This window comes from Vanessa tameamea, chromosome 6 (assembly GCF_037043105.1).
Source record: "Vanessa tameamea isolate UH-Manoa-2023 chromosome 6, ilVanTame1 primary haplotype, whole genome shotgun sequence".
Taxonomy (NCBI): domain Eukaryota; kingdom Metazoa; phylum Arthropoda; class Insecta; order Lepidoptera; family Nymphalidae; genus Vanessa; species Vanessa tameamea.
In genome coordinates, this window is record NC_087314.1 from 10,570,489 (window position 1) to 10,589,082 (window position 18,594).

The following is an 18,594-nucleotide window of genomic DNA, read 5'->3' on the forward strand; positions in this document are numbered from 1 at the left end:
ACGCTATATATAGTGAATGAAAGACTGCTGTTATGTAATATATAATATACTGCACACAACTTAGGTACTATTTTATGACTAATAATTCTGGAAATAAAACCATACAAGTATATCAAAAATAAACTCAATCAAAATTACGTCCTTACATATGAAATTTTCGTTTTGTACGGGAGGAATATAAAGTCAATTTTTTTTTGTAAAATATATTTAATTAATCAAAGTATGCACCGTTGTTATCTATGTACTTTTGGGATTTAATAGGTAGTTCATTGATTTCTTTGCCGAAAAACTTTGGGGGCGAGAATCAATAAATACTTTGAAGGCGGTTTGGACTGCCGTAAAAAATTATCCAAATTCCGGAAAAAATGGTAATCGGTTGGAGCAAGGTCCGGGGAGTAAGGTGGATGTCGCAGAAATTTCAGTTGTAGCTCATCTAATTTAGTGGTTGTTTGTTTTGCAGTGTGTCTTGAAGGTCGAAATTTCCAGAACGAAAACGTTGAAAGCAAAAACGAACCGTGCTTTCTTTTTCGACACCAGCGCCGTAAACATCATTTCCTTCGAGCTGTTTCTGCAGCATTGGTGCGGTAATAAGCGACACCAAAGAAAAAAAAATGAGGAAAAACATAACTCAAATGTACCCTACTAGCTAAATGATTTTATAAATTTGAATTTGGAATTCTTAACCAAAGATGAGATATTTCAAATCAAAGTGGTCAGCACGACAAAACCCTAATTTTATATGAAAGGACCTAATATGATCTACGAACGGACAACACGTCTGCTGATGTTTATTATTTAAATTTAGGGGATTAAGATTTGTAAAGGGATCAGTAGTTTCTCTTTTTATTTGTTATATAGTGTTTTTTAACTGTATGTGTTATGCTATTTCTAGTTCAGTATTCCAAAAACCAAAATACAACATGTCTAATTTAAAAAGATTATCATACAACGTTGCGAGTAATCTTTCTAATTTAAAAATCTACATATAGACTGAGAAGACACTGAAGAAATCATAAGAGTTCCTTTTAATCTGTGATTCCTTTAAACTATAACATAACATAACGCGATACCGTTAAATTACCACTATTGAGATAGCTATTTGTGTTATTGACAAACTAATTACACTATATAATAATTATTATTATTGCAGAGTCCTTCGGCAAATACTAACTACATACAAAATAATCTAAGACAATAAGATTTAGACTAAAACTAGTTATCTCTTAATAGTAATCGATATATTCCTAATAGATATATGGAAGAGATTTATCTTTATTATTTTATTTTATTTTATTTGGAGAATCAATTTCGCCGAGGACTTTTCTGAGCGCTCAAATATCGAGATTACAGGATGACAATTTATAACACCTGTAACTCGACAGCATAAAGCTAGTCAACGCTTTTGTGGGACAATATATACAGTTTCACAGAAATTGTGTCAATTCTCGTATACATTCTGACAACCTGCGAACCAAGATGAAACGCCAAGAAACTAAGTATGTAGTTACTCTACTATAGGGGCTATTGTAGTTGCATCAATGTATTTTGAGTTTCCAATACTGATTTTTTTATTATAAAGATAAAGGTAAGCGGATGGTCGAATAGGCTACCTGATTATAAGTAGCCACCACAGACCACAGACATTGGCGCTGTTAGAAATATTAACCAATTCTATCATCACACCAATAGGCTACCACTATGGGAGCTAAGATTGTGTGATGTCCCTTTTACCTGCAGTTACACTGGCTCACTCACTTTTTAAACCGAAACACACCAGTAATAATGGGTCAGTACTGCTTTTTGGCGGTAGAATATCTGATGAGTGGGTGATACCTATCCAGACGGGTTTGCACAGAGCCCTACCACACTTCCTCTTATAGATTTTTTTTCTTAGTGGTAATCGCTAACCTAGACAGCTTCGCGCAAGCCAGTATATTCTAACGTCAACCTCTAATACTTTATTTATCTTTCTCCGGTTCGAAGCGTGGGTGAGCCAATGTAATTAGTTAAGTACGGGCATAAAGGTCCTCTTTTGCTTCCATTGATTGTGACGCATGACGAGACGATGTAAAGAATGGTTAGAATAACAGAGAATTTAAAAGGGGACCGTTTGAGTTGGTATGGATATGTGAGGCGTAGAGAGGAGACACATGTAACTAAAAGAGTGATGAGTCCTCTTCCCCGCCCTACCTCTACCATGAGCGTAGAGGCAGGGCGGGGAAGAGGACGACTTAAGAAGACTAGGTAGGAGTGTGTGAGAAGGGATATGAAAGAGATGGATGTGAACGATCAGATGACGAATAATAGAGGAGAATGGAAGGAATAAACATACTGCGTTGACCTCAAATACTTTAGTACAAATCAGGGAAAAGCAGATAAGTTATGGGACTTACGATCTCTTCGTACTTTAAATAAATAAAAAGAAAACGTGACTCACTAAAGTGTATTACTTTGTCACAAGATTATCGTCGCCTTAAGGCTGCGTTTTCTGCCTTAAATTCAATTGATCAACAAGAATATTTTAAAGGTTTTGTACAATTCACTTGCTATCTCACAGTGGAACTGTTTGTATTATTTATGATTGGTCCTGTTTTATATGTATATAACAATGTAATTAAAATTTGAATCGAAATATTTTTAATTACATTGTTATATCGAATATGTATATTATCCGTATTAAAGTAGGGAAAGTTTTTGAAAAGTACTACTCTGTCGTAAACATAAAAACTACGAGACGCTACAATGAAGACTCCGCAAACAACAAAATTATTTTTAGTAGAGTCGAGACGTACTTGCTTCTATGTCAACAAAATAAATCAGAAATTAAATAACTAACGACTTGAGTTTGAGACTATAAGGTGCTGCCAATAAATTATTACGTCTCTTCTTAATAAGCGACCTTTGTAGATAATAGATATTACATAGAACAATGGAGGATAGAGGTTTGTACGGCATGCTCTTTATACAAGTTTTGGTACGCTCTGCGCCGGCCGGCACTCTGTGGGCTTACTTCACAGTTCACTCTACCTATTCTAGATATGAGACATGTCGATATCGATAAAATTTAAGTTTAATATTATTACACTTATAAAAAAATTGCCTGAAGAAGTATACGCATAATAAAAATTTAACCCTATAACAATAACTTTATTATAATATTTATAACACTAATCAACATTTCCAATAGTATACTTCAATAAAATATAATTATACCAACTATGTGATATTGACAAAGCAGAGCGAATTTCTTTATTCTTATTGATACATTACAATTATACATCAGATTTCCGTATTTGTTTACAAATAAGCAATGAGTATAATAAAGTAAATCCGGCAGCCAACATCCGTTAAATCTCCCAATGCTGGGCAGAGGTCCCCTCTCGTCTCGGAGCTTATTCCAAAGCGCTGTTTAATAATATAAAATAAATAAATACATTTCTTTATATATTTTATGGTCATATTCATTTTAGTTCAATCTCATACATAGATACATTGCACTATGAAAATTTACAATATTAATTTAAAAAATGCTTCGGTAGAACTATATTTTAAATGTCTATTAATAATTCTTATTTATAAAAGTGAGGACAGCATAATTCAACGGATGAAGTTAACGTTTTTGAAAGTAATAATGAAAATATCAGACATAGAGTGCAGAGGGTACAAACAATTAGTGATAAAATGATTGTTTTGAAGGAATTCATATAATTCCTCTCATCCAGTTAGGGGTAAGGCTTGTGTCCGAAACGAGGATCACCATTGAATTGGCAATACAATGAAAATGTATGAAAAAAACGAGCGTGTGCAACTCAGTATAGATCTATTCGTTCACAAAGGTTCCTCGACGCTAAATTATCGGCGTACATTAGTGTGAGTGAAGCAAGTAGTTACAAGATATTTTATTTAAGAATAAAGTTTGTGAGATGACTAATGAAAGAAAAAAGACAGCAAATAAAATACAAATTATATTATATTCGTTAATGCACGATATTTACGCGTAACGATAATAAAGTAGAGGCCTTTGTGAGTGAAATCTAAACACGGGAAGAAGTGAACCTTTAGAAATGTGATATATAGAAATTCGAATTCGACCTTGAAATTTTACTATCATCGAATTCAAAGCAATTTCAATTGCACATTTGTCACTTTTTACATCTAAATAAATAAAAAGCTTTAATAGGTTATCGATATATTGCCCTCACTATCACAACCCAACCTCCTCCCCCAACCTCCCTTCAGTCACTCTTGCCGGCTGCTGGCGTGCGGACATTTCAGTCGGTTTATCGTTACGACGCCATTTAAACAAAATTTCTCTTCCTTGTTTATCTTCATCTTGTGTTCATAATCTTTCAAACTTCTGGATAAGGTAAGATATTATTTTTTAAATAAATAATTTCAAATATTAATGTTACAAGAGGGCGATTTTATACTCAAGGACGTTGGTTCTCCTTGTCTACTGTAAATATATGTACGCAGTACCTGGCTTCCTTGGTACGTGAAATGAAAATATGAAAATTCTCCTTATTTATCTGTAAATGTATTTAATTTACGGAAATGGTAACATTTTTAGACATAATTTACGTAAAATTACAAAATATATAGTCCTTTTATTTCATTGCTATGTTGGTAATAATAGTACGGGTTCCTATTTATGGTTTTTGATTATTTATTTTATTTTATTTATTGCCAAAGCGTTAATTATAATAAAAAAGCAAAAGTTACCTCTACGAAAAAATTGTGCAACGGAGTTATGTTTAAAATGAAGGCATTTTTAAATTCCACTAAATTATTATAAAAGAAAATATTTTCTACGATAATATATTTGAGTATTTAACAGCTATATTTATATTCTCTATTATATGTGTTTTACTTTTTTATTACTTTCTTCATTATATTTTATTTTAAAATTATAATTCTAAATAGTTATAATTCGAAATTATTATATTTGTATATAATAGATAAATGCATGTCTATGAAACATACACATAAATAGAGCTAGTGCATTTATAGCTACCGAAGGGTACAACGACACATCTAATATCTTAGAACTTAACATGTCCTATTATTATACTCGTAATGATTACTTAATAATATCAGTGTTTAGGATGAGTCAACAAATATTTAAGAAAAATCTCCATTGATCAAATTGTGTTTCGTCACCGACACGCCCACTCGCGATCATCGAACTCCGTTGAAATAGGTCATCCTCACTGTTTATTTTAATCCTTGAAAATTTAGCTAGATCAACAAAGAACTCCAATTCCCGACTACTTAATTTTTTTTTCTTTTTGTCTGGGCGGTAAATTGCGCTAGCTGCCGCGAAATATTCTGCCGATGTCACGTAATTATGACAGTGAAATCATTTGTAACTTTGATTGAAGATAATTCATGTTTAGTCAACAAAAAGCTGAATTAAAATTAGCTGCTATAGAAATCGTGACGCCTGGAATGGTGACAAGAATGCTAGCAGCATTTTCCCTTTGAATCGTCGAAGTCCTATTCTCTGGGTGAAAAATTACGCGAGCTCTTCTGTGACCAATGAGTGGTAACACTTTCTAATCTACTTGGCTTTGAATGTTGGACTCAAGATATTTACACCAACATGGTCAATTAAGTTCCTGATTAATATCAGGATTGATAATTATAGTACTAATATACTAAAATTTCAATTGTTTATTTCCTATGACTATTTTCTGTAACAAACTTATAAAAAAGTAACCATTTTTTAACGGTTTTCGTATTACTTCATTCTCAAAGAGCGCTTATGAAATTCTTCCCCTTCTCAAGTGTATGCATTTATATGCCCGTTTGGGTACGCCTGCGTATGTCTACTGTGTACATATGTCTAATCGCCAACACCATCTTGGTCGTATTATACAAATACATATTTAGATGCAGCTATTGTTAGTTTCATTTTAAAGTGGCGACCAAATTTCGCCCTTGCAGTCCGCGATATTGACCATTTTAAGATATGTTAGGTTAGGTCTGTTGATGGTGATCTTAATTTTTTTTTTAAAGGCCAATATTTAGGAAATATTAGTATCAAAATATTATCTTATTGATGATAGACATAACTGTTTTAAATTTTTAATGTCCCGGCAACGAACCTGCAAGCCCCTCGGTGTTGCAGATGTCCATTGTCCATGGGCGGTGGTAATCACTTGCCATCAGATGAGCTTCCTGCTCGTTGGACACACATATGACATAAAAAAAAAAACATATCCACTACGTATTTATTACGTAACTAACATGTAAATAGAATGATAATTAAATTTGTATTTTTTTTATTTTTTTCAATTTGACCAATTTCATTTATTATTTCTATGTGTGTGTTTTTTGTTATTAAATATTTAAGGAAGGTAAAGAAAATACGCCACTCGATGGTAGATACATACATCACAGATAAGTAAGTAAGATGTAAGTATACCTAAACCATTATATTATGCGGTATTTATGATGTAATGCCTCACCTGCAATACCTGCAAGTATCCTTTAAATGGACACTACACTAATAATAGGAATATAACAAATAGAAAAATTGTTTACGTCTAAAACTCATTGTTATATATATAATATATTAATTTAATATAGTGTAATTAGTAGTAAAACACAATAATAACTCTCTAGTGATAAAATTACATCCATGACTAGTACCTACATAGTATGTATAGCTTTTGAGCGATGGAATAATTGCTTAATGGGTAGAACCCTTCTAGCTGGACCTGCTATAACCAACCATCGATAAGAGTCGTTATTTCGTAATCATGACGTCAGCTCATAAAATTTAATGATGTAAATTTTCGTTTATGTTTATGCCATTAATAATATTTAATCAATCAAAACACACTTTATTCAAGTAGGCTCTTTTCTTATAAGTACTTTTGAATCATTATTTGTCAAGACTAAATTAAATTTAAAGAAATTACCAGTTTGGCTTATAGATTCTAATGAGAATTACGACCAATAAGAAAATCAGATGTAATTGTTACTGGAGTCTAAGAGGAAGAGAGAATTTGGTAATATCGAGAGCGCAGTAAAAAAAATGAATAATAGTTGTAGTAAGTAAAACATAAAATTATCTTGAAAAAATATTCAAAACATTAACTATTTCAAATGCTGGAAGTAACTAATAGCTCAGTTAGAGTTATTAAGTAATAACAGTTCCCTCTTATATTCAAATTCAATATGGCGTCCATACCTATGGCGGAATTCCACTAAATAATCGAGCAATAAAATTCCCGTGGGTATTTTGTGCAATCCGACAACGTGGCTATTGATGCCAGAGCTTATTTTTATGAAATATTTTCCTATGCTAACTTTTTATATTTAATTTTAAAGCTACCTATTTCTAAAAATAAAAATATCTTTCACTTTTAAAGTAGAGCGACTGTTTTTATCCAAATTATTTTTGCAACTGTATTGACTCTTTTAAAGATTCTGGGAATAGCATTGATTATACATACATACATGCCGTAAGTAAAATAACAATAAAAAATACAGTAAATAAGTATGTTATATACTTACTAAATTATACCTTTGTAAATGAACGCCTACATACTTTTCTTTGGCAGACTTACAGCGTGTAGTGTATTTATTATAGGAAGCATTTCAAAATATTTTGAAAGAAGTTATTATAATGTTAAATACGCTGTATAAACGTTACAAATAATGTATTATATTATTAACTTAACCTTTGATTACAAATAAGAAAGCATTGCGTACACTATAAAGATTTTTGCTTTGTGCAAGTCCGTCTGAGTAGGTAAACTCAAAAATTAAATTGAAAGATGTCCATCCTAATCTACTGGGCTGGGCACGTATTAGCAAAGTTAACAAGGAATGGTTAATATTTCTTACAGAGTCAATGTTTTTGGGCAGTGGTAGTTACTACTTACAAGCAAGTGGAGCATATGCTTGTCAGACTATTTTAAATAAAGTATAGAAACTAGAGTCTATATTCATGATATAAAAGATCTCGTATTTATTCTAATAAAACGATTATAAAGTCTTACTGAAAAAAATACTAAGAGCGATTTCAAGAAGGTTTTAGTATATAATATTCGTTTGAAAGTAGACACGCTTCTTAGTTCCACCCGCTTTAAATACGTATATACAATATATATTGTTTTTTACTTCGGTGTATTTGAATAAGGATAAGTCTCTAAGCCTAGCAATAAAGCAGATATGTGGTCTACGATACGCCTACGCGAAAGTCTTTCCAATCTATATATCATGAGCTACGAGTACATTCTATACGTTTTCGGGGTTGTGATAATAATCTGTTCCGATTTGGTAAGCTTTAATTTTAGTCGATGTGGCTCAGTGAAGCTCGTGAGTTGTAAAAAAATGGTTGCAGTTATCAATCCGAACTATAAGTTATGTTTCTCGAGTATTTAACTTACGTTTATAAAAGGTTTTGTTCTGCAGTAAACAAAAACAACTTGAGCTAAACTTAAACATGAAACGACGTTACAGTTTACATCCTTAGTAAAATAAAATACATTATAAAAAAAAACATTGTTGTAACGGATGTGACAGGCGGCCTTATTGTTGCAGTAATGTACGTGTCTCGTTATGCTAGCAGTTTTTTCATGAGGTTAACCTCGACTTGTGTCTAATTAAAAGTTATTAAGTTTTTCTATCAATAGATTCTTGGGATTATCGGAGTTTGAGAGATGGCAGTGTTTAAGTTATGAAATGCAAATAAATTAAAAATTGGCTTTAAAAAAATACAAATAACAGTAAACTTAAATTATATAGAATATTTTTTCTTTGTTTCAGACGTGATACAATAAAAACGACTCCGACGTCAATCTTCAGCGACGGTATTTTAGTGACCAGTGAAAAATAAACTAACAAAAATGACAGACGATATTTGAAAACAATTCTAAAACCGTAAACTAAATATAAACAAAATGTATACCTACAAAGACATGAAGATAGCAAATAATTATTGCTAAGAGCTAAAAGGCTCTGAAACTTTAATCCTCAAATTTCAATGCTAAATTACAGACTAGTGTCAACGCATTTTCTGAAGCAACCGTAACTTTACTTCTGACGATAAAATATCTATAGACTGTTTGTGTCGTACCAATATGTGCCGGGATCGAGATATGCCGGTGCAAAGGAGCGACATCATCAAATAAATATTTATACGCATCGTCGAGGAGCCTAGTGTAGTGTACAGTTTTCCGGCAAAACGGCGCGCGATTTAAACGTACCGTTTCGTTTTGTTTCTTTTATTTTGTTTTACATCAAAGGATAAGCAATAGCCCTGTTATTTGTTATTGGTTTTGGATAAACGGACAGGGTCTCGGCCGGACTCGGGACCCAACGCTACCCTGGCCAGTCGGAGCCGGCACAACATTTCCAGGATATTCGACTCTATAGTGGGCGCTGCGAGATATTGCATTGTAAGTGTGGTTTAATATTCATTTTACCATAAAATATATCAGACTCTGCGGAGCCGTGTCTTGACCTACATGTTATTGTTTAATGTTATATACTTGACATCGTTTCATATAATTCATTTGGAACACAGCCAACCAACTAATAAACAAAGGTAACTTGTATCCGTACACTTGCACGCTGTATATAGTACTTCAGTGTCGGAAATAATTTAATTTCAGAAACACGTTACGGCCCATCGCTTTTGGAAATTTGGGAATTTAATTTCGAGTTAAGGTTTAAAATCTGAAGCGAACATGGTTCTATTGGAAATTCATCAGGTACTTGTAAAAGACAAAGGCAGTGGAATTTCCATTCTTAGATTTTTTTAAAACGTAGTAACATTACAATTTTGCCGAAATAAAATGAATGTACAATATGTTTATAGCTTTATATTCGCTTCGCTAAGATAAAATATTATGAGGTTACTGAAAAAGGTAGACGTTCTTAAGTGACGAGGTGTTATTGATTAAGAGCTTACAGTTGGTCTTTCAGTAGCCTTGCTTAATGTGTAGGTCGTTTTTGTAAAATATGTGAGAACGCTTAATTTTACATAAAATAGATTGGTCCCACTTAGAGGTTTCGCTTTAGACAAATTTTTATTGAATATGTACACTTGTACATTTTAATATTAGAGCTATATACACTACCATCAAACCACATCCACAAACTGGACATTCCATTTATCGCAAGAGGCTTTACTATACACGTGAACATCCAACGGTCACTTATTTTGGCGCACTAATACATTCACATCTACACGTTAGGGTTACGGGCACGATTCCGAGTGCTCGAGCGAACACCGGGTTGTAATATCTGGGCTCGGGTGGCGTGCGCAGTGCTGCGAGCGGAGCGAGGGTGAGAAGGAGAGGGAAGACATGGCGGCACCGGAATGCGAGCGAGAGGCGCGCAAGCGACGCGAGCGTCGCGATTCCGGTTGCGCACACGAGCGAAAAGAGCGCAGACCACACAGTGAGGAGCGGACGCCACCACCTCCGCCACCTCCTCCACTACATGACCATAATCGACTGGAGGTGCGGATTTTGATTTTGGTTATGAAATAATAAGATTTACTTCTCTAGTTGGTTGAATAAAGTGATATTCAGATATATGAATATTTATGGAGACCAAATTTTTCGCAGTCGGAACGCCGAGCGGAACGCCTCTCCCGCGCTCGTCGTCCTCAACATGGTGGCAAGCGGCGCCGAGCACCCGCTCGCTTGCCACGACAACCCAAGGAAAACGACTACGTAGTATCGCACACAGAGGAAATAAGAAGTGGCACACCACCACATTTCGAATATGTGGTGCAGCAAAAACCAGAACGTTAGACATCTATATATTTTTTTATCAAAAATATTTTTTAAGTAATTTTACAGATTTAACTTATGGGGAGGGCTTTGTGCGAAAAGCTCTTGGCAGGTACAACATTTTAGTTCCCAAGCTTGGTGGCGCATTGGCGATGTAAGGAATGCTTAATATGTCTTAGAGTACCAATCAATGTATATGGGTGAAGGTGGCCACTTACCATTATCGATTTCATTTCATATATCGAGCTCATTTGTCGATTCATCTACCTCTGAAAAATATTTCTTCAATCCTTACATACTATGTATTTTTCCATTTCAAGTAAGACAACCTCTCAAGGTACCTATGAGAAAAAAATAAATGTCAGTTGAAGTAAATTTACGCAAGTTGATGTAATGTACAGTGTGTGAAGACAGTGAGCAGTCCTATGTGGCGGCCGGTGACGCAGTGGAACACACTCGACGTGACGAGCGCAGCGAACCGCCCCGTCGCTCTCAACCTAGCCCCGATCGACGCGTCGAAAAAATCAGCAAGAAGGTAAATTAAGTTATTGCATTGGATCTTTGTTATTGGAGATTATTTTCGGAAAATAAAAAAAATGGTTCAACAATTTGGTGTTAATGTAAGCCCAGAAATTAAAATAAATGTAACGAACTGCCTCAGTGGTGTTCTGTTAAAGTTGTACTTTTTATGTTATTTTAAAGGTGTTCAGTTTAATACATTTTAATTTGCTGTAGATTTCATTAATCCGCTTTGTATTTGTTTATATAACGTGCAGGATTACTACGATATTTATAAACATGTGACGAATGGTACAGTGCGTTATATTCACGTTTTGGTCACTAATACCTACTTATCTAATTAAATTATCTATAATAGATTTATTTAGTCGATAAACAAGTTAATTATTATATTCGGTTTGATTGTTTTGGTTTCTCGAAGATTCTATTTCTATTTATGAAGTATTAATTGACTTAATGTAATCAACACTAAATGGTCAAATAAAAAAGATTTTTTTAATCTATTTTATGATTTAATCGAATTAAATGTTAATACTAAAGTAAGTCTCATAACAGCCCAAAACTTAAGGATTTTGATACGCATATCTACGGGAAACCTACCATTACGATACTTTGAAGTTAACGTGACTGATAAATGAATTGTTAAAATAATTTTCAGATCAATAGCTTAAAGAAAAACATTGCTAAATATGAATGCGACTTTGAAGCTCAAAACGGTTACACAATGACCCAAAGTGATCGTATGACTGACGTTCAACTAACTCGTATGTACGAAACCTTACGAAACTTGCAATCAGAAAAGCGCTGTATTAAAGCTGATCCTGTGGAATATGCGCTGAAAGTTCAAGCTGCAAAATTACAGAAAGAGAAGGACGATGAACTCGATGCAGCGCTTAAAAGCGATAAACCCATGGCCGAAGTCGTTCGCGATATTGAAGAGGTCGGTCAAGTCTTATTCAGAATCTTTATTTATTATGAAATTGACTCGATGGCTCTATCATTACCTTACTGCCAATATAATTTTCAACAACACGTGACAAGCCGATTTACGACAATACCATTTTGATATGTATTATGTAAAAGTGAGCCACATTTCTCAATTCCAGTGGGTGGAGTTCTGTCGCAAGTCCACCGGTAGAGCAAGTGTGCCGGAGTCGAACTGGACGGCGGCGCAGCTGGCAGCGGAGAAGGCGTGCGTGCAACGCGCGCTGCTGCGACTGGAAGCAGCGCGCGGCCGCCCGCCCGCGCACTCTGCCGAGCGCGGCGCCGCGCGCCATCTGTACGAGCGATACCGTGCCGTCAAGCGGGCCCTAGCTACCTTCCGCCCTGATGCTGTGAGTCAGCTTAGGGCTTTCCACCATTTTAAATTTGAAACACTCAACTACACGATATAGTTATTAATGTATGAAATCAAATTGACTGCTGTCGATCGTAACTATCGTATGTAACAATTAATGTTTGTTTTTGTAGATAATCTGCGGTACAAACGGCGAGTTGGCAACCATACATGAACATGAAACTATGCTATTTAACACGAGCGTCGATAGTTCGAGCGACTCACAGGAGAAGCCGTCTGATCCCTCCCAGGTTCGTAGAACACTTTCTGTATAGACATACGTTCATTTGGATATCGTTTTATACTAAAAAATATATGATCTTTGATAGATTATAGATGACTTGGAAACGAAAGGAATTTTATTTGTTTCAATTTGTACTTTTAGGAAACTGTAGAGACGCCTCTCCAATCGCCACCGACTCGTGAGGGTGCCGAGGAGATGCCATCTTCAACATCATCGGCCAAGTCCGCCACTACCAGTGAAGAGGCGACTCCTTCTAACGAAGGCTTACATTGCCTCGGATTAGAAGATCTAACTAGAGCGCTTGGTGAAGCTAAACTACAAAAGCTGGTAAGTTTAAATCTGATTTCTACATCGAATACTTTAGTTTTGTAAATACTTTTTTTAACTATTAGCTTTGGAAATTAATAGAAAAGATTTGAAAAAGATCTTGCGTTCATTCCACGTTTAAAATTTTTCAAAAACCTAGTTTTTTTCTTATTAGCAAATAAAAATATCATAACGAAATCTTCATGGGTTTAATTCTGTCACGAACCCGCAATGGGACAGATTGGATGGGTCGAGTACCTTCTCTTTAAGAGGAGCTTTGCAAAACTTTGGTTCATATATGGAATTTACATCTATGTTGCCGTGGATTAAGGGAACTTATAAAAGTGGAAAATACGAAAATTTAGTCATAAAATAAATTGGGCTGTAATTCAAAGCTTTATAAAGCGTCATTGGTCTTAAAAATCGTCTGTGTAATGGACTTATAAAAAATGTTATTAAACAGGTACTTCGTCGATGCATTAAAGAATATGAAGTCAATTTTGAACTTCAGAACAGCAGGAAAGTTCAAACGGATGACAAGAAGACACGTGAAGAGGAATACCAGCGGTACAAAGCTGTTAAAGCCAGAATAAAGCTTATCAACGCTCTTATAAATAAACAGAAAACATTGAATAAATCTTAATTTAATCAATTACTTTTCCCAACACAATAAGAAATAACGTTTTGAAAAAAGGTGTTGTTTAAGGAAAGGTAATCTTTTGGAGCATTGGGTCGCACTAATAAAGTAAATTATCGAGAGTCACTTTTTCTAAGGTAACAGGTTAAAAAGTTATGTATACTCGAATTATAGTACAATACAAAAAAGTAACAATTCAACCCTTGTATCGACTAACACTATAGTCGAGATGGGTACCAGTTCTCATGCTATAACTCTTGTAAAAATATTTCACATTGTACTCCTACACATAGGTATATTACAGGTATATCATTATACATTCATCTCAACATTTAAATTTATGCAATATATAACTTTTTGTGTAATATGTTTATCAGTTCGTGCCATTAGAGATATTATATTCTTAGTAGGAATGCTTGTTTATCTTGTTTGTTTATCTTGATGGATGGTGAAGAAATCGAATCACTCCGGATGTTTGAAGAATAGATCTTGTGCTTTTGTTGTTATTTATAATCGATTGTACTAATCACGTTGGAAATTTTTCCCAGTGCCAAAAGTTCAACTAATGAATTTATTTTATTTGCCTCAACATTAAATAATATCAAAATTCAATTCTTTCTTGTTAATATTTATTGAAATTTATTTAATAGTATCGTTACATGTGCTGATAACCTCTTAATGTACAGACAATTTGAGAAATTATAATATCTGTAAAAATACTCTTATCTTAAAAAAACATTGTAAAATATAATTTATCGTATCATCATTTCTGATATTCATCAGATAATTCATGATCAAAGACAAAAGAGAAATAGCCTACTGAAGTATGTCGGATAAACTGACTTTAAATATAGTATAACTGTGTCTTCAATTTTCTTTTGACTTTGCAGTAATTAGCTTCGGACATGAATTAATCTGTTGCAGCTTGAACTTTTTATATACTAATAATAAAAATCGCTATTAAAATTGATTAACGTGACGCATTAAATAGGTATCAAACATTGTACATAATTCATATAAAAATGTTATAATTAATGCAACTTTTATTAATGCTAAGTTCCAGTGCGTGATCTTATTATCGAAACACACTTACCAATTATTCTAATACTAAATATTACTTAAAATGGGTTAATGTAAATATGCAGATAGTACATAAGACGTGACAAAAGTCTCTCACAGGTAATGACCACTCACAGCCACGTGGTCAATTTGGGCTGTTTGCGTTCCTGCTGTCGATAAGAACGTCTTTGTAGTTCTTGTACAATTTTCATGAATCTTTGTATTGCAATATTAGGTTATACAGAGTGTATATAATAATTTACGTCGTACAAACGATTGTAAATACGTATATATTTACAACTTACAATTCATTAAATAAATCCTTGTATGTATAACGTTATGCCTAACTATTTCTTACAAAGTATATAAATGAAAAAATAAAATAAAAAAATGATCTCGAATAGTCGATTTTTTAACGATACAAATTGCTTTTAAGTCTATATATTTAACCCTAATATTTCATAAGACAATGTATTAATAACTTTGTACCTAATTATTGATAACATCAAGAGAAAAAAACTAAAATGTTTGAATATAAAATGTTATCACGTCACTTTTAATTAACAAAGATTTTTATATTAGTGTTTAAGAATCGCTTGATATTTAAAGCGGAAATCCGTCGCCGACTTACAAACTTATGGGTAAAATGGTGTTTTGTGGGGATTAATATACAGACGAAAATACTATGAAGAAGATTTTGAGAATTCGTAATCTTAACCACATATTGTAGATGAATAGTGATTTAACAATCCTGTCAGTCTGTTAATGACAATTAAAAATGAAATTATTGTTCGAGTGCGCACATTTATAAAAACTTGAACAAATAAAAACTTTACCAGATAACAAATAAAGGTAAAATGTAATCTTCAATGTGCGTTGAGCACAAATTGGGGTATAAACAATGATGTTAGAATATCATTGGGGATAAAAATTATAATGTAGAAGAAATTATATATTTCTCTTGCTCGATAATAATATGATTTCATATACGAAGAAATTCGTGAAATTATTCGGATTGATATTTGAAATATTTAATAATGTTATATGAACATTGAGTCGTTTCAAATCGATTTGTTGCCCGCCTGAAGTGTTATAATATTTTGTAATAACCAAATAACTAGCATTAAATTCTATAAATGCGTATGCTGTTAATTGTAAGGCTAGTATGGTAATTTCATAGCTTTACTTTTAAATAAAATATCCTAAGAATATTATACACTTCGAATGTCAGTCTGAGACTTTCTTTTTATATTTTTCAATATCATCATTTTCATTAACTAATCACGTAATAATGAGTACAGTTTATTGGATTTTTTGTACTATGTTTGAATCAATTTAGCTCATTAATATACCCAATTTAAATATTTGCCTTGATCGTAGACGTCATATTTATTTGAGTGGTCTTCTTTAAGGACACCTATGATATGAATGAAATTTTCCTCACTAGGATCTGTCCTTATAACGTCGTGTACCTTTCTAAATTAAGATTTTTTATTCGTAGTATTTATTACGTTATTTTAAATGTTTCTAATTTTATTTAAATTGAATAAAACTTTTATTTTTCTCTAAAAGAGGAAGTAAATTTTAAATATTTCTAGTAATAAGTGATTACCTGTGATTTATATTATCGTAATGAATCTTGTGCGACAAGACTTTGTTTTTTATTGATGTTGTAGTGAGATTTAATTATTTTAAAAATATTAATTTATGTTTTTATTATTAAATAGATTTTCATTAAATTATAACTGTTTAACTAAAAAGACTTTTCGTCTAGAATAATATTAATTTATATTTGTACTCAATTAAAACTCGACTATTTACGTTTATTAAAGATTAACAGTTAAAGATGTATTACTAATCTTTATGTGTGTATTTAAAAAATGGCAATTATTCTATTATCGTGTTAAGTTGATCTCCATTTAAATAATTTGCTTAAAATATTTTTGTTACATTTATATAAAAATACTTTTATTTAGAATACGATCTATTTACTAGATACAAATAAAGATATAAATAATTTTTTCATCGCCTGGAATTGTAAAATATTGACGAGAAAAAAAATTAATGGTGTACTTACCAAGAAACTAGCTCACGAAAACGATTTCGAGAAAACGTATTGTTACGTCTCGATTTTTATTCCGCTCGCTGTTAATAACTTTATAATAATAAGCAATTATTGTATTAGGAATAACAATAGTGTAATGCAAGACACAACGTATTTTTTTGCTTAATTCGCTTAGATATAATTATGTCTTAGAGCAAAAAAGTCTTCTGAGCATATTGTTTTTATTATTATTACTAATATTTAGACTGTAAGGAAATTAACAATACTTAACTAGCGGGTGGTAATAATAATCGTTTCGTATACGCATCTTCCAATTTGGTCCATACTTTATATTATAAGACAAAGATCAACTGTTCGGGTAATGATCGTTGAAAGGTTGAGCATATTGTAAAATTATGTACTTAATATTTATTGCAATATAGTATATACAATGGCATGTAGCGTTCCATCAATTTTATTATTGGATGTTCAAAATAAAAACATTACAATGATATTGTATTTTTACTTTTTTTAACTAGCCCACCTTATAAATTATCTCACATATGTAGAAATAAAAACAAATCTGTGACTTAAACAAGATGGTAGAATTCATGTGAAAAAAATACAAACAATTTATTTCGAGTTAACATTAAACTTTAAAATTTAATGATGGTCATTGTGTTATAGTTTTTTCTTTCATACTTATTGTGAATTCATTCATGGCACAGATAATATAATATTTTCAGTATTACACAAATTTATATGATCAAACTAGGTTTGGTTAAATCAGAAACAAAAACAGTTTATATCAATAAAGTTTATTAAAATATGATTTCAACACATTTAATAATTTAGTACTCTGGTGGAGGCGGAGGTGGTGATGACTTAAATTTATCAATTAAGTACTCCGAGGGTAAAAAGAACTGTTCGAATGATTTATGAGCACCCAACGAAGACTTTATAAGATATCTCTCTTGTAAAATACCACTAGTTGTGACTGTCTTTAAGTTGTCTTTGTTCGTGTCATTATTACTCGTTATAATATAATTCGTTATTATTTCTTCACTTGATTCTTCGTAACTAGGTCGGCAGTCAACAAAAGCGAAAACTAACATAATAACAGTCAGATAGCACATCACTTGATTTGGTTTTAAACAGTTAAAGTTTTTTAAAAACATCGTTATAACAAAATACATCGCAACTGCGTCCTCGTCAATTATTTCTCAACTTATCGCTGTTTAGTTGAAATGAATATTTGTATCCAATTTGTAAATATAATTATAACCAATAAAATACTGATATTATTCACTGAATTAGTCTAATGACGGTGATTGGTGGAATCTTACTGCAATATATTTCTTATCTCCTTCTAGCTAATTAATGGATATTTTCAATTAAAATTATCCTTATTATTTGATAAATAAAAGTGAATTCATGTAATGTTTATGCATTAACTCAAATGAGACTATTGCTTACTTTATTTTCACCATGAAAACTTAATACTAGAATTAATGTTGAAATAAACTCATTCTAGTACCAATTACGTCTAATTCCTAAATCTTCCTCGTTTTCTTGCCAAGTTAATAATTGAAGTAGTAAAATAAAAACTATTTTCGAGTTCAAATTATTATTTGGTATTGTTATTATATCATTTTAAATTAAATTTCTTTCAATGATGTTTGTTTAATATAA

At 32.4% G+C, this 18,594-nt stretch overlaps 1 protein-coding gene across 4 annotated transcripts; it reads left to right on the plus strand.

Moving 5' to 3' along the window:
- The first annotated feature begins 4,232 nt into the window (after positions 1-4,232).
- LOC113396417 (protein FAM13A-like) lies at positions 4,233-17,414 on the plus strand. Of its 4 annotated transcripts, none has more exons than XM_064215076.1 (11): positions 4,233-4,366; positions 8,782-9,413; positions 9,630-9,728; positions 10,215-10,481; positions 10,590-10,773; positions 11,159-11,292; positions 11,935-12,216; positions 12,383-12,610; positions 12,747-12,863; positions 12,998-13,183; positions 13,626-17,414. In XM_064215076.1, exons 3-11 carry the CDS (start codon positions 9,705-9,707, stop codon positions 13,803-13,805), a joined length of 1,602 nt encoding a protein of 533 aa, XP_064071146.1. In that variant the 5' UTR covers positions 4,233-4,366; positions 8,782-9,413; positions 9,630-9,704; the 3' UTR covers positions 13,806-17,414. The 4 variants fall into 4 exon arrangements, with proteins under 4 accessions (XP_064071146.1, XP_026490122.1, XP_026490124.1 ...); XM_026634337.2 differs by having other exon boundaries at positions 10,287-10,481; XM_026634339.2 differs by lacking the exon at positions 9,630-9,728 and having other exon boundaries at positions 10,287-10,481.
- The last annotated feature ends 1,180 nt before the right edge of the window (positions 17,415-18,594 follow it).